This window comes from Triturus cristatus, chromosome 5_1 (genome assembly GCF_964204655.1).
Source record: "Triturus cristatus chromosome 5_1, aTriCri1.1, whole genome shotgun sequence".
Classification (NCBI taxonomy): domain Eukaryota; kingdom Metazoa; phylum Chordata; class Amphibia; order Caudata; family Salamandridae; genus Triturus; species Triturus cristatus.
In genome coordinates this window covers 446,025,227-446,047,562 of record NC_140587.1, presented here as the reverse complement: position 1 = coordinate 446,047,562, position 22,336 = coordinate 446,025,227, and the positions used below count along the sequence as shown (strand labels likewise).

The 22,336-nt window shown below is 50.2% G+C and overlaps 1 protein-coding gene across 2 annotated transcripts in view; it reads right to left on the bottom strand.

Moving 5' to 3' along the window:
- Window positions 1-22,336, bottom strand: part of VIRMA (vir like m6A methyltransferase associated) — a 753,509-nt gene that overhangs the window by 436,540 nt on the left and 294,633 nt on the right. For both annotated transcript variants that reach the window (XM_085605246.1, XM_085605248.1), the window contains exon 12: window positions 7,209-7,291. In XM_085605246.1, coding sequence (XP_085461372.1) covers window positions 7,209-7,291 — 83 coding nt within the window. The remainder of the gene's footprint in view (window positions 1-7,208; window positions 7,292-22,336) is intronic.

Genomic DNA, 22,336 nt, shown 5'->3' with positions numbered 1-22,336 from the left:
TGAATAGGAGGGAACAAGGCCTGGAATGCCCAGGTCCCTGCTGGACTGGGGAAGCTATCCCTACTACTGAGTTGAGGACCACCCCTAAAAAGTGTTGGATTTGTTGGGGCTGGAAGTGGGATTTTGTGGCACTGATGGTGAACCCTAGCGCGTGAACCAAGTCTATTGTGGCCTGGATGTGAGCCAAGTGCTGGTGCTAGGTTGCGCTATTGATCAGTCAGTTGTCCAGATATGGCAAGTTGTCGACTTTTGTGCACCAAAAGTGTGCGGCCATGACTGCAGGATTGTTGGTGAACAACCGGGGGGCAGTGGCAACCCCAAAGGGATGCACTTTAAACTGATAATAGTGACCGCTTACCATGTACTGGAGTATCCTGTGGTGAGCAAACCGGGATGTGAAAGCAGGCGCCTTTCAGGTGTACAGTGGTCATGAATTACATTTCTGGAGCAGTTGTATGACATCCTGGAGTATGACCATGTGTGATGGGTGGGCAGGTTACAGGTCCCCTGAGGTTCAGACATCCTAATCATCCCAGGGTTCATCTCGTGGATGGGACTCAAAGGGCTGGTTGTGAAGAGAGCCTGGACTATGTTGCCCAAAACCAGAATGTGGTGGTCTCTATATTGAGTGAGGCAGAGGGTGGATAAGTGGGCGACGCGGGAGTTGTAAGTTCTAGTAAAGGGGAGGAGGAGACTGTAGTGGAGGTGGATTTGTCGCCTTGCTGTGTCTCTTCAGAGTCTTCGGCGCTTGCTGAGGTGGGATATCTAAGACTTCCTCGAAGATGAGCTTGCACTTCGGAGGAATAAAGTCTCTAGGCTTCGGCGAGAGCCGAGCGATAAGTACGAGTTACTTACCTTCGGTAACGATGTATCTGGTAAAGACGATTCTAGCCACAGATTCCTTCACGTAGAATTATCCCCAGGCGTGAGACTGGATCCGTAAACTTTTTTGCCACAGCATCCCTGCGCGCCGGGGGCGGGGCGACATCACACGACTCCGCCCAGGCGTCGTCCGCGTACGTGACGTCAGCGAGGTCACATAAGACCCGCCCCGGCACGCCCACTGCAGTTTTCTTCGGAGAACTTTTCCACACCACAACGCGGAACAATCAGATAAAAAACTGTGGGAGCATGGGAATAGTGTGCGAAGAGCAGAAAATTGGAAAGAAACGGTGACCAACACCACCACCAGGGTAGTGCCAACACCGCAGACCCCAAGGGCAGGGAATGAAGAAAGAAAAAGAACAAGCAGAAACCTGCGCAGCCACCCTGCCCGCACATAGACAACCTCCCATCCCTGTGCCCCGAAGGGAAGAACAGGCATAAAAGTCACAGAACACATAGGAAGCCCACACCCCTCATCCTGACCAAGGAAGGGGACCAGTCCCAAGACAGACAGGGACAAAAAAAACAAAGAATCCACCCCAACCTAGAGGGCAACCACTCACAAGGACAAGTGCAAGACATGGCCAGAAGACCCTCAAACCAGAGGACAGCAATGGGAGGAGGGGAGGGAGGACAAGGATAAAAGCAATCCCCCCCCCAAACATGGAGTAGCCAGAGCAGCAGAGCACCAGCACACTGAAACCCCATCCTCCAAGAACCAAGGGAGGAATGAACTGCCCCCAGATGGTGCCACCTGTCAAGAACAAGGAAGGCACTCACAGGAGACACAGCCCCCCACCGGGAGGCGAGTACCGAAGACCAACCCAAGGATCCTCACAGAACAGGGGAGGAAGAGTGGGCCGTGAAGGAATCCGCGGCTAGAATCGTCTCTACCAGATACATTGTTACCGAAGGTAAGTAACTCGTACATCTGATAGAGACTACTAGCCGTAGATTCCTTCACGTAGAATAAATACCCTAGCAATACCCCCTGGGAAGGAGGGTTTGCGAAAGGACCCTACCAGCCAAAGCAGAACAGAGGGGCCTCACAGGGGACCAAATCTGTGGACCAGGTAGAACCTTGCCCCTGCCATGCCAAGGGAACCCCCACAAGCAGAACCCGACTGACTCCAAGGGGACGTAGGAGGGAAGGAAGGCTGAAGAGGCTCGTACACTCACAGCAGAGGAACCAAGGGCAAGGACGGAGAGGCCGAAGCACCCCACTCCCAAGGCAACATAGCTTCCGCTGAATGCCAAGACAGGAAGACGGAAGAAGAAGCCGCCGCCTAGAGGGCCCAAGGAAACCAAGGAGAAGAAGGCGAGCCCATTCCAGATGGAGAGCAGCCTGCCAGCCAGAACAATGCCGGCAGTGAAGGCCAGAAGCAAGAAGAAGAGCCCGAGGAAGACCAAGTAGGCAACGCCTGGCAAGGGAGAACACAGGGACATTCCAGATCGCAGAACGGAAGCAGGGAGAGGAGGAGAGGCCCGGGCCACCACCACGAGTGGCCACGCACACGACCTTAGGAAGCAAAAGCAACCTACGCAAACACCATGGAGAACAGGTACCCGAAGGCGACCAGAACCCTCCAGCAGAGCTCAAGCCATATGACAGCTACCATAACCCCACATAGGGCATGTGAAGTCCCAATATATGGGAACCCTCTTTGGAAGAACTTCTGCAGCAGAGGAAGAAACAAAAGAACCATGGGGAAAAAAAGGCACCCCCGCTACAGGCTTGACAGCATCCCAAGCAAAGCAGAAGGCCCAATCTCAGGGCCAAGTCTACGCAACAACTCCTGCAGAACTCACACAAACAACAAAGGGGCCATCCAGCAGCCTACAATGCCAAAGTCCCAAGGAAGGACGTAAACGGCTAGAAAAACATACTCCACAACCATATCCACCGGTCTAAGAAGGTCCAAAAGCAACCCTAACGCAGGAGTCACTGAGGAGGGGACGGAGGAGGAGGATGGAGCCCTGCCAAGAGCCTCTGAATGGCGGAGTCGGCATGGCATGAAACAACAAACTGCCATCAAATGGGAGATCAATGAGCCTCCCCAATATTTTCGGGGACGACGCCGTCCCGAAGCCAGGCACGTCGACGGAGGGCGACCGAGGAAGCCATGGCCCAGCCCAGCGCCTCAGAGACGTCCAGAGCGGAGCAGAGAATAAACGCTGCTAGCTCCCGGCCATCCAATGCATGGTGCCGCAAATCCATCTGAGCAGACTCCTGGGACGCTGCAGACCCCACAGACTCAGCAGAGTCCCACAAACAGGAGGAGGCCCTAGCCATCACACACAAGGTGTTAAGAGCCCGCAGGGCCGCGCTGGTTGAGGTGAAAATGTTGCATCCCCAAATGTCCAGGCAGCGGGTCTCTCTGGAAGGCGGAGCCAACAGGGGCGTTAGGTAGGGAAAAGCAGTCCGCAGAAGGGGACTGGCGGCTGAGGGGTGAATGGACAGGCGCGGTGTTAGCAGTTGCCAATGCAGAAGCGGAGGCACCGGGTCCCTGGAGGCAGGACGCCTCCAAGCCCCTGTCAAGGCAGAAAGGAACGAACCTTCAAAAGGGAAGTAGGATTTCCCTCCAACCAGAGCCCTGGTGGAGGACCTCCAACAGATGGTCTGCCGGAAAGTGAGTCACCGGGTCACCCATGCGTAGGATACCCACAGCCGTGGACACCGCGTGAGCGGAAGCCGCACCCGTATTCATAGGGCCCCGCGGTGAAGAAAGCAGCTCCTCTGTGGGCGACGGCTGCAAACTAAGGCGGCTGTCCCAGAGGCCAAGTGGGGCGGGCATGGGCCAGACCTGGAAGTCAGGAGGAGCCGAAGAATGAGGGACCTGCCACTCTTCCGACGAACACCCCTGCCTCAGGAAGGGTGGGGAGCCACCCTTCGACGCCGGTGAAAAGGACACCACACGGCGACCAGTCTCCGGGGAGGATGACACCAATATGCAGCCTGCCTCCGGAGAAGGAGGAGCGTCCAAAGACGAATCCGCGGTACGACCCCTGCGCGGATCCGTAGAGTCCGCTGCTCGAGGCAGGACACCGGCGGCATCCGGCGTCGCCGGGCAAGGGACCTCCAAGTCACCCCGCACCGGAGACCGGTGCGGCGACCAGAGTAGAGCTGGAGCCGCACCGGCCCCAGAGAGGCACCGGCCCGACCCCCGCCGAGGCAACCATCTGCGTGGAGTAACAGGATGGGCCCGGAGAGGGGCCCGAAGCCTTCCGCTGCCCGCGGCCCAGAAGGAGCCGAAGGTTGCCCGGCAACCCCTGTGGCGGTGCCCGGGACGTAACAACCTCCGACTCGCCCCCCAACGATGCAGCCGCCTGTGAGGAGGTATGAGAGGGGCCCGTAGAGGGACGAGGGGTCTGCCCTCGACCTGGAGCGGGACGAGGAGGGGCCACCAACCCCTGTGGCTCTGCATGGTCTAGCTGCTGCCGGCTCCTTAGCGGCGTCACCTCTGCCTTAGACAGGATCACCCTGCCAAGGGACCGAGAGGGGCTCGGGGATGTGACCCGAGACCCGGCGACCTCCCGCGACACCACAGGGACCCCCGCAGGGGTGTGCGGCGAGGCAGAGAGACGCCGTGGCCTGAAGGAGGTGCCCCAGAGGAGCCGCACACCAACAGTACCACATCCTCCAAGCCTGGATCCGACCCAGTCGGGGCCGGAGCCACCGGTGGCACCGCAGAGGGCCCTGCGCAATGCGAGGGATCCGCCGACGCCCCAGGAGGGGAAGAAGGAGAAGACGCCAGCGAGGCCTGCAAAGCCGCCGCGTAAGTCTCCATCTGGACTCTCGATGCCCCAACACCGGGAAATGGTGGATAGGACGACACGCGGGCCGCATCAACCGTGGACAGTCCACGCTCCCAGGGACGAACTGCGACACTTACCCACCGGGAAGCGACGCTCACGTAACATCGGCGAAAGACGAGGACGACGTCCACGGCTGGACCTGAAGCCGTCCGCCGAAGCAGACCGAGGGGAGGACGTCAACCTGGAGAGACGCGCCAAGAGAAGTTTCATTCAGCGCTCCCGCCGCGACTTCGGCTTCAACTTTTGGCACGCCGCACAATCTGAGGTGCCGTGATCTTCCACCAAACACCACATGCAAATGAGGTGAGGGTCCGTCGCAGACATAAGACGCCCACAAAACGTGCAAGTTTTAAAGCCCGACGGCATTCGCACACTGTTCCAACCAAAAAAGAATGGAAGAAAGGGAGCCTTAAACAGGCCCGCAGTAAGGAACGGATCCGCGTTGCACGCGGAAAAGGAAAAACTGACATGAGCACGCCGGGGCGGGTCTTATGTGACCTCGCTGACGTCACGTACGCGGACGACGCCTGGGCGGAGTTGCGTGAGGTCGTCCCGCCCCCGGCGCGCAGGGATGCTGTGGCAAAAAGTTTCCAGATCCAGTCTCACGCCTGGGGATAATTCTACGTGAAGGAATCTGCGGCTAGTAGTCTCTATCAGATTTTGACATTGTTGTGTGTCAATATGGATTTGGTTTTGTCGAGTGTCTAGTTCTTGCAGCCACAAGGAAGATGGGCTGTTCCTGGTCTTTGGAGCCAACAAAAGTAGGGATCCAATGCGCGGAGTGTTTGAACTCTGAGGGTATCTTGTGCGCTGTTGGCACCGAAAGCTTTGAAGCTGGATCGGTTTTCGACACCAGTGTCGAAGGCTTCGGGTCCACTGATGTTTGACGTCGGCACGACTGCAGTATTGGCTTCAGCACTAGTGGTTGGCTCGGTGCCAGGTACGGAGAGTGCTGTTGGTGCCAACCGTGGCCTTTAGGCAGTGGTGGACCGGAAGCCTGATGTCTGGCTTCAAGGATCGATCCCTGACCCCCTCAACGTTGGTGTTAGACCTCTGCTCGTGCCCAGTGGTGGATGAGAAAGGCTGGTTATACTCAAAGCAGCCATCTTCGTCATCAGACTCCGCATCGGAGATGGAGTCCTCACTGAAGTAGACTTGAGCCTCCTCAGCAGATGTTCCTGGCTGGGGGTTGCCTTCAACGTCCTGTTCACCGAAGAGATCTGAAGTGCCGTCGCTTTGTCTGGGCCCCATGGATGCGGACACAAGTCTTCAATATCAACGATAATGGATGGTTTTCTTGCTTTGAAAGACGAGGCAAGCTTCGCAGAAGGTGTTACTGTAGTTCGGAGACAGACACAGATTACATACCTTGGGTAGTTCCTTCCATGGATACTTGCACAACACTTTGGGCAGTTTTGAAATGGAGTTCTTTCCATCACTCACAGGACATTCTTGTGGTTGAAACTGCCTGGAAACTACCCCGAGATGATGCCCCAATGCAAGATGGCAGGTGTATGCACAGCATTTGTATCTACAGCTATTCATGCCAGGAAGAAAATATTTCCCAACACAGATGTATGGTGGACTGATGTCACTAGCAGGCTACACCCCACACATTTAAAGCTATTTACAGGGCATGGTAAATTGCAACCTGCTTAATAAATATTCATTAGGCAGGTTGTTTTGTGACCCCATGTGAAAGCACAATTTGCAAAGAGATCTATTAGCGTTTAGGCCGCACCACCGCGTTGTAGTTTCAAACTCATTTGCAACTTTGTTCAGCAAATCGCAGATCCTGGTTTACAGATGGGTTTTTGTACTTTGGGCACTCAGTTGCTACAAAGAGTTCTATTTAGAGCTACGCATAATGAATTAAGACTTGCTAAAATGGAAACTCTTAGGTATTTTAAATTACTCTACACTTTTTTTGGGAGGTTAAAAGGATATGAGTATAGTAACTTTCCATGTAATGACATGGATAGGCTTTGCAAAATCCTGCTACAGTGTTAGTGGTCCAAAAGCAATTTTTATTTTAAAGATGGTTTTGATTTTCTCTCCATTTTACATCTGTAGCTTCATAGTTCTTACTGCCACACTCCTACTTACATTTGTTTAGGGATCTTTATGAGACATTTTGCGTTAAAGAAGTAGTTAATTAACATAGACCTCATACATTTTCTTTAATGGCAACATGCTAACACAGAGTATGCTTTTGCAGTCCCAGTAGCTTTAGTGACAAGGCAAAAAGATGTCCGTATATGCTGGAAGAGTTGTCACGGAACACAAAAACCATTCTTCCTTCCCTCTGTCCTGTCTTTCAATTCACAATGCTCTGTCCATCACAAAACTCTGTCTCTACATATATATTTAAGAATTCTTCCACTTTCCTCTTGTTTTCTCTTTCTAAACTCACTGCCTGTCGCTTCTTAAGGGATAAGAAAGTATCAAGCATATATTCAAAAACAGGCAGAACTTACATGTTAAGAAGTAAAAAAATTCCAACCAACCTGTTTTATATACTCGATGAGACTTGTGATGCAACCGATTTCAAATCGAATGTTCCTCAGGGGCTCAAGCCACTTGCCAAGCTCTAGAAGAAACATTTTAACATTCCTTAATGAAAAACAACTGGCAGGAGTCAATAAATGCAATTTATCCAAAAACCATTTATCATCAAAAATATGTTGGTGTGTTCACGTCAAGAAAGGCATTCCAGGAAAGCTTCTCAAACATATTCAACCATAAAGAAATATTTACAAAGAATAATCCTATTCTATTGAAAGTGCAAAGAATTTAAGAATTTACATGTCAGATTTTCAGTCAATCAGTAAATCAATAGTACTGCTTAAATAAGTGAGACAAAAATAAGGGGCTACAGGCTACATTCATTTATGGCTGAATTTGTAGTGTAAATCTGATTTAGCTTAACTGTATGGCTTGCAATTTCTGTTAAAAAGCAAGTAGAATAAAGCCATGTCAATCTTACAGCGGCTAGAAAGCTTGTTTGTCCTCTCACTGACAAGTGAGAGCAGAAATGTAAATTTATGGGTAGGGAGAGAGGCACAGTACATAATGCAAAAGTTTATAAAGCATTGCAGATTTAGTGCTATATTTAGAAAGTACAAGGGGTTGGTAATGCTCACTGGATGAGCTAGTGGTGTGAAAATGTGCTAATTGCTAACTAGAACGTGATTCTTCAGGGACATTTGCAATGTTTGGAGACAGGTGTGAATCCCAGTCTAAGAAAGCCTATGTTCCAGTACATGAGTAGCATGATGGTAAAAGAGCCAATTCTAGAAGCTGCACGTGCAAGGTGGATGGTGTGACAGCGAGGTGCTGGGTAAAGTGGTTGAGTGTACAGATAACGGCATTGATACTGACAGACTTCAAATGGGCCGGGAGTGGGAGGTGGAGTGCTCCATGAATGGATTCAGAGGACGGAATTTTTAAAAAGGTTGTTAGGGACAAAACCATTGAGCCTGGTAAAAGGAGGAGAAATTAGTTGGGGGTGGTTTGTGTGAGAAGAACAGAGAAAAGGCGAGAGAGAAATGTCCTGAGGAAAGCTAACAAGAAAGTTGCTGGAAGTGTAATAAGTAGGGTAGTGATTCGTTTTTCTTTTTTTAATTAAGCAAAATGAAATGTGGGGAGGTCCTGTGATACTGAGGACGTGAATCCTGCAAAACAAGAGTCTGGAATGAACCTTTTCCCGCTCTAGTTCATGTAGCACACCGCAGGTGTATTGTTCTTGCAGAAAATAACACTACACTGAAGAGAGGAAGGTGACCAGTGTCAAAAGGATTACCATTGGCTGTAGGACGTTTATAACAGCAGCGTTTGTTCCTACATGAGCTCCATCAAAAATATCTTTGAAGTGAGCGCTTAGGCCCTGCAAGGACACATCTGTGACAATGATAACCAGCAGTCAATATAGTCTAAAGGGTTACCAAGCCAGGAGTTTATCTGCACATACACAACAAAGCAGGTCTTTGTAAACCTTGCTCTGCATTGGGTGGCGGCTTCCCTCCACTTCATGGCCTGGGCTTGAGACTCACTTTTGGTTGGCTGCGCACCTTTATGCCCCCCCAGCCCCTGCTGTGACTGCGCAGCACCGGCATCTCTTGGTGGTGGACTGCTCCTCTCCTGGGGGACCTCTGCATCTGGCGCCACCATGACCTAGCGGGATTGCGGTGCACCCCCCCTTGCTGTGGTGGGTTGCACTTTACATATTTGTGACTTGAAGGGCTCGCTTGCTGTGGCCTGAGTATCCCTGGGCCCTCGGTCTGTGAGAACCGCTATAGTTGTGCAAATTGGGCCTGAGGGGTCTTAAAACATTTTCACCAACCCCAAGGCTGCCCTCGAACACGCTGAACATTTGAAACGGGCAGGGCGAGAGTCTCAGGTGCCTTCAGACAATGAGGAACAGTAGGGGCCCGACTGCCCGTCCTTTGTACCGTAGCTTTGTTGATTGTCTCCGTATAATGCTGCGATGTTGCTTTTAACTATTCCTTTTCTTCTCAGGTTGTTATATTTGGGACTTACTGCCTTCACATGTTTCTCTCTGGTCGGGGGCTGGGGGGACACTGTGCTATAGTGTGATAGGCATAGCTACCAGGTATGCTCAGCCACCTCCTACTAGCTAGGAGGCTAGAAGCGCTCTGACACCCCCCACATGGGAGTACCCCATCTGTTCTTGTTTGCATTATTTTGTTGGTTGGGTAGGACAGGGTTGGGATGGCTTTGGTGAGTTGGGGACGCTGAAGTGGGTGGGGAGGTTGGAGGAATGTGTTGCGATGGGATTGACTGGCACTTCTTTCCTACGATGTCGGTGTATGGTAAATGCTACTTACCAGTATGCATCTGTTCTTGCCATGTAGAGCTGCTGCAGTCACATTATTGCATTAGATCACCGCCTAGTGTTGGGTCCGGATGTTGCAAGTTGTTGTCTTGGAAGAGTCTTCGAGGTCTCACGAGATAGGTGACTCCTCCCCTGGACTACAGTGCTCATGGACAGCACCTCCATCGTCAGATTGTTTTTTCGCCATTGTGGCAAAGATGGAGGATAGTAATAGAAAGAAAGGTGTTCATGTAAATGTATCTAAGTAAGATAGTACTGCAACTGTGCTCGGCACCAGGGAGGAGGGTGGGCATGTGACTGCAGCAGCTCTACATGCCAAGAACAGATGCATACTGGTAAGTAGCATTTACCATTCGAGGCATATGAGCTGCTGCAGTCGCATTATTGCATAGACTGTATAGCAGTTCCTCCTCTAGTGGTGGTTACCGGTGTCAGTTGCAGTAGTCTGGAAAAGTGTTTTAAGGGCAGCCTGACCTACAGAAGCTTGTTGTTTGGCTTGCACATCAACACAATAGTGTTTAGTGAAGGTATGTATGGTCGACCATGTAGCTGCCTTACAAATGTCTTTTAAGGGGATATTTCCTAGAAAAGCCATGGATGCCCCCATTTTGCACGTGGAATGTGCTCTTGGGGGAATAGTTATGGTGCGTTTAGCTTTTTGATAACATATTTGTATGCACTTAACTATCCATCTGGCTATCCCTGCCTTTGAAATAGGGTTACCCTTATGAGGTTGACAGAAAGACACAAACAATTGTTTTGTATTCCTAAATGGTTTAGTTCTGTCTATGTAGTAGAGTAGAGCCCTTCTGACATCCAGTGTGTGGAGTGCTCTTTCAGCTACTGACTGTGGTTTTTGAAAAAAGACAGGTAACTCAATTGATTGGTTAATGTGAAAACTAGTTATGACCTTTGGTAGGAATTTAGGGTTTGTTCTGAGAACTACCTTATTTTGATGTATTTGCATGAAAGGTTCTTGAATTGTTAGTGCTTGCAATTCACTCACTCGTCTGAGTGAAGTGATTGCTATTAGAAATGCCACCTTCCATGTTAGGAACTGTAATTCGCAAGAATGTAGAGGCTCAAAGGGTGGACCCATAAGTCTAGTTAGTACAATGTTAAGATTCCAGACTGGGGAAGGTGGAAATCTTGGAGGGATTATTCTTTTGAGCACTTCCATAAATGCCTTAATGGGTGGTATTCGGAAAAGAGACACGTGTTGTCTGTTCTGGAGGTATGCTGCAATAGCCGCTAGGTGTAATCTTATAGATGAATATGCTAGATTACATCTTTGTAAGTGTAGTAGATAACAAATTATGTTTTGTACAGAAGCGTCTAGTGGATTGATTTGATTATTTTGGCAGTAAATAACAAATCTTTTCCATTTGTTTGCGTAACAGGCTCTGGTAGTGGGACGTCTTGCCTCTTTGATGATATTCATACAATCAGGAGGTAGGTTAAGGTATCCGAACTCTAAGACTTCAGGAGCCAGATTGCTAGGTTCATTTGATTGGGGTCTGGGTGTTGTATCTCTCCATGGTTCTGTGTGAGTTGTTTTGAAGAGAGGTGCAGTTTTTGATGAGGGACTACAGAGAGTTCTAGGAGTGTTGTGTACCATGGTTGTCGTGCCCATGTGGGAGCAACTAGGATCATCGTAAGTGTCTGCTGCTTTAGTTTGCGTACCACTAATGGAATGAGTGGGGTTGGCGGAAAAGCGTATGCAAATCTGCCTGACCAGTTCATCCATTTCGCATTGCCCTTTGACTGCGGGTGTGGGAACCTGGCGGCGAAGGATGGCCATTTTGCGTTTTCCTTTGTGGCGAACAGATCTATGTCTGGGTGTCCCCATGTTTGAAAGAATGGGAGTAGGACTTCTGGGTGAATTTCCCATTCGTGGATCTGTTGACTGTCTGCTCAATAGGTCTGCAATCTGGTTGTTTACTCCTGGGAGATGTTCTGCTAGAAGATGGATGTTTTGTGGAATGGCCCATCTCCATATACTTTGCGCTAGTTGTGATAGCTGCAGAGAGTGTCCCCCCCCCCCCCCCCCCCTGTTTCTGTATATAGAACATTGCTGTCATATTGTCCGTCCGGACTAGAACAGTTTTGTTGGCTATGTGTTTTTGAAAAGCTTTCATTGCTTGAAACATTGTAAGTAATTCTAGATAGTTTATGTGGTGTATTTTTTGGTGCGGTGTCCATAGACCTTGCACTGTATGTTGAAGTAGATGGGCTCCCCACCCTTGAGTGATGCGTCCGTTGTCAACACTACTTGTGGAACTGGCTCTTGGAACAGTCGTCCTTTTGAAAGGTTTTGTGTGTTCCACCACTGCAGAGAGCGATGGGTACGAGTGTCTACCAACACTAGGTCTTTTAGTTTCCCTTGAGCCTGGTTCCATTGTGTTGCTAGGCATTCTTGTATGGGACGCATTTGTAGCCGAGCATGTGGGACTATGGATATGCAAGATGCCATCATGCCTATGAGTTGCATAAACACTCTTGCTGTCAAAAGAGTTTGAGGTTGGAATTTTAGGATCATTGCTTGAATGTTTTGTATTTTGGCTGGAGCTGGGTAAGCCTTTGCTACTGTGGAGTCTATAGTTGCTCCCAGATACTGCTGTATATATCAGCCAATCGTCTAGGTATGGAAACACATGAATATGTTGTCTCCTTAGATGAGCTGCCACTACTGCTAAGCATTTTGTGAACACCCTTGGTGCTGTTGTTACTCCGAAGGGTAGGACTTTGAATTGGTAGTGCTGTCCTTGCACTACAAATCTGAGGTATTTCCTGTGTGCGGGATGAATAGGTATGTGAAAATATGCATCTTTTAGATCTAGCGTGGCGAGAAAGTCGCCTTGCTGTAGTAGTGGTAGTACTTGTTGGAGTGTGATCATGTGGAAATGATCGGAGTGTATATATTGATTGAGGGGACGAAGGTCGAGAATGGGCCTGAGGGAGCCGTCCTTTTTGGGGATTAGGAAATAGAGAGAGTAAACTCCCTTCCCTTGTTGTTGCAGAGGAAATGGTTCTATAGCGTGCTTTTGTAGCATTGCTAAGACCTCCTGTTGTAATAGTATGGTATGTTCCTCCGACATTGCTCTGTGTTTGGGTGGTATGTTGGGTGGGGTAGATGTAAGTTCTAGACAGTAACCAGAATGGATAATTTGCTTCACCCACCTGTTTGTGGTGATGGATTCCCAGACAGGTAGGAACCGTGATATTCTGCCTCCGACTGGTGTTAAGTGGTCTGGCGGCAGGTTTAAGAGGTCACTGTTTGGGAGTGGTGGAGGTACGGTTGTTGTTACCTCTACCTCTGCCTTTAGTATTGTTTCCTCTATATCCTCCTCTGCCTCTGGGAAATGTGTTTTGGGAGGTAGTTTGGAAAGTTTGAGAGGTTTGTGTATTATATCCTCTCCCTGTACCTCTATAGGAGGATCTACGAAAGGAACGTTTGGATTGGTAAAACTGCAGTGCACCCATAGATTTAGCGGTGTCAGTATCCTTTTTCATTCTGTCTAATAGGACATCCGTTTCCGGCCCGAACAGGAAATCTTGGTTAAGGGGTTGATTGAGAATAGTGGTTTGCACCTCTGGTTTGAAGCCTGATATGCGAAGCCATGCGTGTCTCCTCAACATCACGCTTGTATTCACTGTTCTAGAGGCTGTGTCAGCTGCATCTAGAGCACACTTTATTGAAGCATTAGTGATGAACTTTCCTTCTTGGATAAGGTCATTTGCCTGTTGTTTATATGGCTCAGGGAGATGTTGTAGTAGCTCCTCTAACTTGTCGTAGTGCGCTCTGTCATATCTAGCTAACAATGCTTGTGTGTTAGCTATTCTCCAGGTGTTGGCTGCTTGTGAAGCTACCCTTTTCCCAGATGCCTCTAGTAGTTTGGACTCTTTTTCTGGTGGTGCAGTGTCACCAGTGGTTTGTGAGTTAGCCCTTTTTCTGGCATTAGCTACTACTAGAGAATCAAGCTGTAGTTGACCCTTGATGTATGTAGGGTCGGAGGGTGCTGCTCTATATTTCTTTTCTACCCTAGGGTTGAGTATTCTAGCCCTAATTGGGTCTTTGAATATTTCTGTTGCATGTTTCAAAACTCCTTTGAGCATGGGTAATGTGCGTACACTTCCATCTGTGGTTGGGAAGGTGTCCAGCAAGAAATCCTCTTCCATAGGGTCAGCATGCATATCTACCCCGTGGAAACTAGCAGCTCTGTCTACCAACTTTTGGAATGCAATGGTGTCGTCAGGAGGGGATGGTTTTGAAGGATATGGTGTGGGGTCTAGAATAGGTGGGTTATTGTCCGGTGAATATGGGTCTCCCCATGTGTCCTGGTTGGGATTTGTGTCATCAGGATCTACATAAGGGTCTTGTGGATCTTTATTTATGTCATCATCTGGGTCCCCATCAGGCTGTTGAGGCATGGGAGGTGTGTATGGCACATAAGGCATAATAGGAGAGAGAGGAGGAGGAGGAGTAACAGGTCTAATAGGAGAAGTAGCAATGTCTTTCCTTTTACGAGGAATAGGAGAGGGTAAGGCAGGAGGAATTTTCCTTTTGTGGAGCACCATATGACCCGTTTTAGGGTCAATGACGATTTTTCCCTGTTTTGGATCGACATGATCCGGATAAAACAGTTCCTCCTCTGTATTTGTTGGTTTCGGCACCGAAGATTTGTGGTTTTTCTTATTGGGAGTCGAAGGTTTTGTAGGCTTCGGCTTCGATTTGTTTGGCTCGGGAACCTTGTTTTTGTTCGGTTCGGGAGCTTTATTGACCTCGACGTCCTTTTTCGGATCGACCGTTTTCTTGGGTTCGATCTGTTTTTTAGGCTCGGTGACCTTTTTGGAGTCGTTTGTCTTTTTCGGGTCGATTAACCTTTTCGGGTCGATATTTTTCTTGGGATCGACCGTTTTCGGCTCGAGATGCTTCGGCTCGACGTTTTTGGGAACGGTCGAGTCTCTCGGTGCCGGAGCCGGAGCCGCATGTGTTTTTGTCGGCGCCGAAGGCATTTTTGGTGTTGGGAGATGCGGTTTGCTCGGTCCCGAGCTACCGGAAAGCTTTTCTATTATCTTCGGAGCCGGGCCCGAGGGTGGGGCTTCCGAAGGGATTTTTCGATCGTGACGAAGGCCTTGTGGCGATGTCTTGATCGGAGCCTTATGTGGGGTGATTGGGACAGGGGTTTCGGTACTCATGTGCTGCCCCGCTGGGATTGGGTCATCTGAGTCCGATTCTTCGACTGTGACGAGTTGTAGGTCGTCCGAATCCTCGGCATCTGAGGGGTCGTCGAAGATGTTGTCCGGTGCCGGTGTTGCTGCTTGTCGATGCATCGCTTGTCGATGGGCCCTCCGGTTCCTGATTGTCTTTTTGGAACGGAAGAGTGCGCAAGCTGAACAGTCTGGGTATTTAGCACCGCACTGGGGGCATTTTTTAAAAGGGGTCCTTTCCATGGGCCCGAGGCCCACGTGGCGTCGATAGGCCCGGAGGCCTGCGTCGAGGAAAATATGGGAAATAAAGTCTTGTAAAGTTGTAGGGTACCGACCGAAGAGCAATCCCGTCGAGATACTTTTGATTTGCTATGAATAAAGTTGAAAACTTCGGAGTCGAAGTTGGCGTCGCAGAAGTACATCCGAACACGATGGCGGAAAAAAACAATCTGACGATGGAGGTGCTGTCCATGCGCACTGTAGTCCAGGGGAGGAGTCACCTATCTCGTGACACCTCGAAGACTCTTCCAAGACAACAACGTGCAACATCCGGACCCAACACTAGGCGGCGATCTAATGCAATAATGTGACTGCAGCAGCTCATATGCCTCGAACACACCTTTTTATCCATGTATGTGGGCACTTGTTCCTGAACTATCCGTTCAGGGCATCTGGCATGACAGTTAGAATCAATGAGTGGTAATGTGAAGTTCCTAACGTGACATGTACGCAGCCTTGATACTCCCCAAAAAGTTAGGTCTGTATTGGCTTACCTGGATAGGATGAACATACAGATAGCTTTTCTGCAAGAGACGCATCTCACAAAACACTCTGAGAAGTCTGAGGGTGCACGCTGGGCCGGGGTACGAGTGGCGGCCTCCTATTCTATCTATTCACGTGGTGTGCTAATTTTGGTTAAACGTGGGGTTTCCTTCACTGTGATACAGGCTGAAACGGATGAAAATGAGTGGCAATGGTGCATGGTCAGTTGGGTGGAGGGGCTGTACTTCTGGTGAATGTGTACGGCCCAAATATTGATGACCCGGCCTTCTTTGTCGATGTATGGCATCGCATTTCGGGGTTTCCTCCAGTAGAGATTCTTTGGGGTGGTGATTTCAATTTGTGTTTGGATCTGGCGATGGATCGTATGGGACAGGGACTGGCGCGACCCAAGAATGTCTGAGGTTCTGCTGGGATTGTTGGAAACTGGAGGGATGCATGATGTATGGCGCTTGCGGCACCCTGGAGCGCTTGAGTGTACGATTGTCTCCTTTGTGCATGGAACGTGTACATGCCTGGATCTGTGGCTTGCCACTGAGGTTGCTTGTACGTGGGTGGTCGGCATTCGCCATTTAGCTCGCACACTGTTGGATCATTCCCCGGTGCGTATGGAACTTTGGGTACCTACATGTGACAGACCTCAATTTGCATGGTGGTTGCAGCCCACTTCATTGACAGATTGGGTCTTTAGGCACACTGTTTGGGAGGCCATCCGGGATTATTTCCGTGAGAATGAGGGCTCAGTTGATAGTGCTGGCGTCCTGTGGGAGGCGTTCAAAGTAACTACCAGGGAGGAATGCATGGGGGCTCAGGCCGGTGTGCTGCGGGATCTTAGGCGCAAAATTCATAAATTCGCTGCGGAAATCTCTACTCTCGAGCGGGCTTATGAGACTGACCCATCTCCTGTGATGTTGTCCAAGATACGTCAGCTGGTGACTGAGCACAATGATACCGTGGATCAAGAATTGGTTCACAGGTCCAGGCATTGCACAGCACAATATTATGGAGAGGGGGGAGGTCTGGCCGCTCGCTGGCACAGAAGCTTGCAGCTCCGCGAAGTCAGGAATACATTACAGAGATCTTAGATAACAACGGGGTGGCCCACTACTCTACACTCGTGATTAGCGAGGCTATCCTTGAGTTCTATTCCAGACTGTACGAGGGCAAGTCCTGAGTCCCCTAGGAGGACATACACTCCTACCTAGATGATGTTGCCCTAGGCTGGCTATCTCTGGAACACAGGGAATATCTTACACAACCCTTTAACGTAGAGGATTTTAAACTTGCTATTAAGTCCCTCCCTACATGCAAGGCCCCGGAGCTGGATGGGCTTCCCAGCGAATTTTATAAAGCTTATATTGATGACTTGGCCCCTAGGCTTCTCGATGTTTATGCGGAGGCTTACGATGCTGGACATCTTCCTCCAACCTTGAAGGAGGCCCTTCTAGTCATGCTCTTAAAGCCTGATAAGGCTGCTAATCGCTGCGATTCTTATCGGCCTCTGTCAATCATTAATATCGATGCCAAAATCCTAGCGAAGATGATTGCTCTCCGGCTGCAGTCGCTGGTTCCACTCTTGATTCTCCCTGACCAGTCGGGGTTTGTGCCTGCTCGGTCTACCACTCACAACTTACGCACAGTTTTCGCTACTTTACATTATTTTGATCCCGACTTTCAAGCGGTGGCTGTGCTGCTGGATGCAGCAAAAGCTTTTGATTCCCTTCAGTGGAACTATATTTTCGCTGTTTTAATCAGAATGGGCCTTCCACCGTTTTTTCTTCAATGGATTAGGGTGCTGTATACTAAGCCAGTAGCCAGGGTGCGAGTCAATGGCTGGGTATCTTCGGCCTTCCCGATCGGCAGAGGCATGCGGCAGGGCTGCCCCCTATCGCCAATGCTTTTCGTGCTCGCATTGGATCGCCTGGCTTGTAAACTGCGCCAGTTGCATGCGTCAGCTGCGCTGCGTTTCAGGCAGCGTCCTCTTATTGTGTTGTTGTATGATGACGACATGCTACTTTATGTGCGTTACCCAGAGACTTACCTGTCGGAGTTACTCCACGAGTACGTAAAATTTGAGGGCTATTCTGGGTTGGGAATCAACTGGGCTAAGTCGACGGTGTTCCGGCTGACTGCTGGCACGCGTGAGGTGGAGCTGGACTTCCCTCTGACTTGGACCCGGGGAAATACTTAGTGATCTGGCTGCATAGGGAGCCTGACCAGGTAATCTCCATGAACTACGGACGTGTTGCAAAACCGATCACAGACAAGGCGGTGCGGAGGTCTCGGCAGACGCTTTCGCTTGCTGATCGAATTGCAGTGACGAAAATGTCTATTTTACCCAAATTATTATACTTGTTTGTGAATATCCCTATCCGGCTAAATATCGCTCTGTTCAAGACGCTGCAATCGGCTCTGTCATTTGTATATGGGGGGGGGGGGGTGTAAGAAGCCCCGATGCAGTTGGAACGTCCTGGTACAGCCGTTCGAACAGGGCAGGTTTGAGGCCCCCGATATGCGCTTATATTATCTGTGCGCGCAGGCGCAGTATGCCCATTATTAGTTCTTTCCGCAGCGGTTCTTGCCGTACACAGCAATTGAGTCCGACGTGGTACTCCCGATGCCGCTGGTGGCTGCGGCACTCTCTGGAGGGAGCAGAGGCCCCAGGACTGAAATTAATCCGGTGCAGTGTACTGCTTGGGCCTGGCGGAGTCTTGCCAAGAGGGCTCAGCTAGAGTACCTATACGCCCGAAGCTCCCCATTGCTGCACATCCGGACATCTCGGCAGCTCAGGAATGCCCCGCTCTACGAGCATTGGAAACTGTGGGTGTTACGCAAATGGGGGACCTATATGAACGGGGCCAGTTCTGCACACTCCTGAACGTACAGGCGGGTCGTGAACCCGAATTGATGCTGGGATTTACTTACATTCGGTCAGAGCCGTTTACCCTAACTATCCAACTGAACCACAAACACTGCGAGCGCTGCAGGCGGTGCTGGCTGGGAAGGAACGTAAGGGCCTGATTACTAGGCTATATGATGTGTCGCAGCGGGAGAGGGAACCGGGGGACCACCCTTCATATCTCAAGTGGAACACTGAGCCGGGGTTCGACTTGCCGCTAGATCATTGGAAATTTTGCTGTGAGTTGACTGGGCGCCTCATGACAAACTATAATTTGCGTATCATTCATTTTTAATTTTTGCACCAGCTATATTATACACCAGTGCAGTTACGCAGATTTGGCCTGCGGGACACAGCCAATTGTGCACGGTGCGGGCAGGCTGACGCCGATTTTCTACACTTTCCATGGCAGTGCGCTAGAATAGCTGCATTCTGGGCTAAGGTTGCGAGTGTGCTTTCAGATGTTGTGCTGCAGAGCATGCGGTGTGCACCGGGGTGTGCCTGCTGGGTCGCGTGAAGTATCTCAAGCCCTGCAACCGGTTGGTCGCTGTCTTGACCTTGCTGGCTAAGCGTGCTGTGGCGCAGTGCTGGGGTGCAAAATCCACGCCCACTGTGACGAAATGGATCAGAGACTAAATATATTGCAGGGAACAACTGGAGGTGTACGCGGAGGAGTTGCCGGAGGCCTCGCGACCCAAAGATTTTTGGGCTCCACTAACTGTTTTTCTATTGAGTCACCCTGCTGTGTAATGAATATGCTACTTACCAGTATGCATCTGTTCTTGGCATGTAGGGCTGCTGACATTCATATCTGTGCATAGATCGCCGCCTAGTGTTGGGTCCGGATGTTTGCACGTTGTTGTCCTGGAAGAGTCTTCGAAGTATCCTTGGATAGGTGACTCCTCCCATGGACTACAGTGCGCATGGGCATCCTCTCCATCCTCAGATTGTTTTTCGCCATTGTGGCAGTGATGGAGTAGATACAGAAAGTGATGACCATGCTTGCAATAATTCTGAGAGCTGCAGCTGCGACAGGCGCCGGGGAGGAGGGAGGGCGATATGAATGTCAGCAGCCCTACATGCCAAGAACAGATGCATACTGGTAAGTAGCATATTCAGTTCGAGGCATGTGGGCTGCTGAATTCATATCTGTGCATAGAATACATAGCAGTGCCCTCTATTGGCGGCGGCTACCCGTGCCAGCTGCAGCGGTCTGAAAAAGTGTTTTGAGAACAGCCTGTCCTACAGCTGCCTGCTGTTTTGACTGCACATCTACGCAATAGTGTTTTGTAAATGTGTGTGTAGTGGACCATGTGGCTGCTCTGCATATATCATGCAGGGGAAATATTTCCTAGGAAGGCCATGGAAGCCCCCAACTTGCGTGTTGAGTGGGCTCGTGGTGGAATAGTTAATGTGCGTTTTGCCTTTTGATAACAGATTTGAATACACTTAACTATCCATCTGGCTATCCCTGCTTTGGAGATGGCGTTACCTTTGTGGTGTGGGGCAAAGGCAACGAATAGTTGTTTTGTCTTCCTGAAGGGTTTAGTCCTGTCGATGTAGTACATGAGGGCCCTCCGTACATCTAGTGTATGTAATGCCCGCTCTGCAACAGTTTGTGGGTTTTGGAAGAAAACGGGCAGTTCAATAGTCTGGTTCATGTGGAACTGCGATATTACTTTGGGCATGAATTTGGGGTTGGTACGTAGTACGACCCTGTTGGCGTGAACCTGAATAAATGGCTCTTGAACGGTTAGTGCCTGGAGTTCACTAACTCTTCTTAGGGAAGTGATCGCTACCAGGAAGGCTACTTTCCAGGTAAGGAATTGAATCTCGCATGAGTGTAGAGGTTCAAAGGGTGGACCCATCAGGCGTGTGAGGACCAAGTTGAGGTTCCACATTGGAGCCGGTGGGTGACTAGGTGGAATGACTCGTTTGAGTCCTTCCAAGAATGCTTTGATGGCAGGCACTCTGAATAGAGAGAGGTGCTGCCTGGTTTGCAGATAGGCTGATATTGCGGTCAAATGGACACGTATAGAGGTGTACGCCAGATTGCATCGGTATAGGTGTAAGAGGTAACATATGATGTCGTGGATGGATGCGTCCAGCGGGTTAATGTCATTATTACCGCAATAAATGACGAACCTTTTCCATTTGGCTGCATAGCAAGCTCTTGTAGTGGGTCTCCTGGCCTCCTTGATGATGTCCATGCAGTCAGGTGGCAGATTGAGATAGCCAAACTCTAGGACTTCAGGAGCCAGATCGCCAGGTTCAGCTGTTGCGGATCTGGGTGCTGAACCTCTCCATGGTTCTGCGTCAAATGCGCGGGTTTGATCCGCAGCCTTTGATGCGGTACCACGGAAAGTTCGAGGAAGGTGGTGTACCACGGCTGGCGTGCCCACGTGGGAGCAACTAGGACGAGTGTCAGGGAGTGTTGTCGGAGTTTGCGAGCCACCAGCGGTATCAACGGTGCTGGGGGAAAAGCGTACGCAAATCTGCCGGACCAGTTCATCCATATCGCATTGCCCTGCGACTGCGGATGTGGGAATCTGGCGGCGAAGCTTTGGCATTTTGCGTTTTCGCTTGTCGCGAATAGGTCTATCTCTGGGTGACCCCACTGCTGGAAGTACGGTTGGAGTACTGATGGGTGTAACTCCCACTCGTGCATCTGGTGGCTGTGTCTGCTGAGCAGATCCGCCATCTGGTTGTCCTTGCCGGGGAGGTGTTCTGCCATGAGGAACATGTTCCTCTGAATGGCCCACTTCCACATGCTCTGAGCCAGATGAGACAACTGTGGAGAGTGTGTCCCTCCCTGTTTCTGTATGTAGTACATTGCGGTCATGTTGTCCGTCCGGATCAACACGACCTTGTTGCACAGATGTACTTTGAAAGCCTTCATGGCCAGGAAGATTGCCATCAGTTCCAGAAGGTTGATGTGCATCTTCTTCTGTTGTGTCGTCCATAGTCCCTGCACTGTGTAGTGTAGTACATGAGCTCCCCATCCCTGGAGAGACGCGTCCGCTGTCAGTAGTATTTGTGGAACAGGCTCTTGGAACGGTCGCCCCTTGCAAAGGTTTTGTGGATTCCACCAATGCAGAGAGTTGTATGCCCGACCGCTCACCAACACTAGGTCTTTCAACTGTCCTTGAGCCTGATTCCACTGACGTGCTAGGCACTCCTGAAGTGGGCGCATATGTAATCTCGCGTGCGGGACTATGAAGATGCAGGAGGCCATCATGCCTATCAACTGCATAAACACTCGCGCTGGAAGCGAGTGATTGTGTTTGAACTTGGAGATCAGCAGTTGTATGCTGTTGATCCTCACTAAACTTGGCTGAGCTGAGGCCGCCAGAGTGTCTATAGTCGCGCCCAGGTACTGTTGTACGTGTGCGGGCTGGAGATGGGACTTTGGGTAATTTAGTGAGAATCCCAGACTGTGAAGAAGGTGAATGGTGCGGGACATATGGCTTGCACATTGCTGGGCCGACTTCGCTTGAACGAGCCAGTCGTCTAGGTAGGGGTAGACGTGTATATGCTGCCTCCGTAAGTGTGCTGCCACCGTAGCTAGGCACTTCGTGAAAACCCTGGGCGCTGTTGTCACGCCGAAGGGAAGGACTTTGAACTGATAGTGCTGCCCCTGAACAGTAAACCTGAGGTATTTTTTGTGTGAGGGGTGGATGGGTATGTGGAAGTACGCATCCTTGAGGTCCAGTGATGCTAGGAAGTCTCCCTGCTTGAGAAGCGGAAGGACTTGCTGTAGAGTGAGCATGTGAAAGTGCTCTGAAAGAATGTACTGGTTCAGGGGTCTCAGGTCTAATATAGGCCTGAGCGACCCGTCCTTTTTTGGAATTAAGAAGTAGAGGGAGTAAACCCCCGTGCCCTGCTCGTGG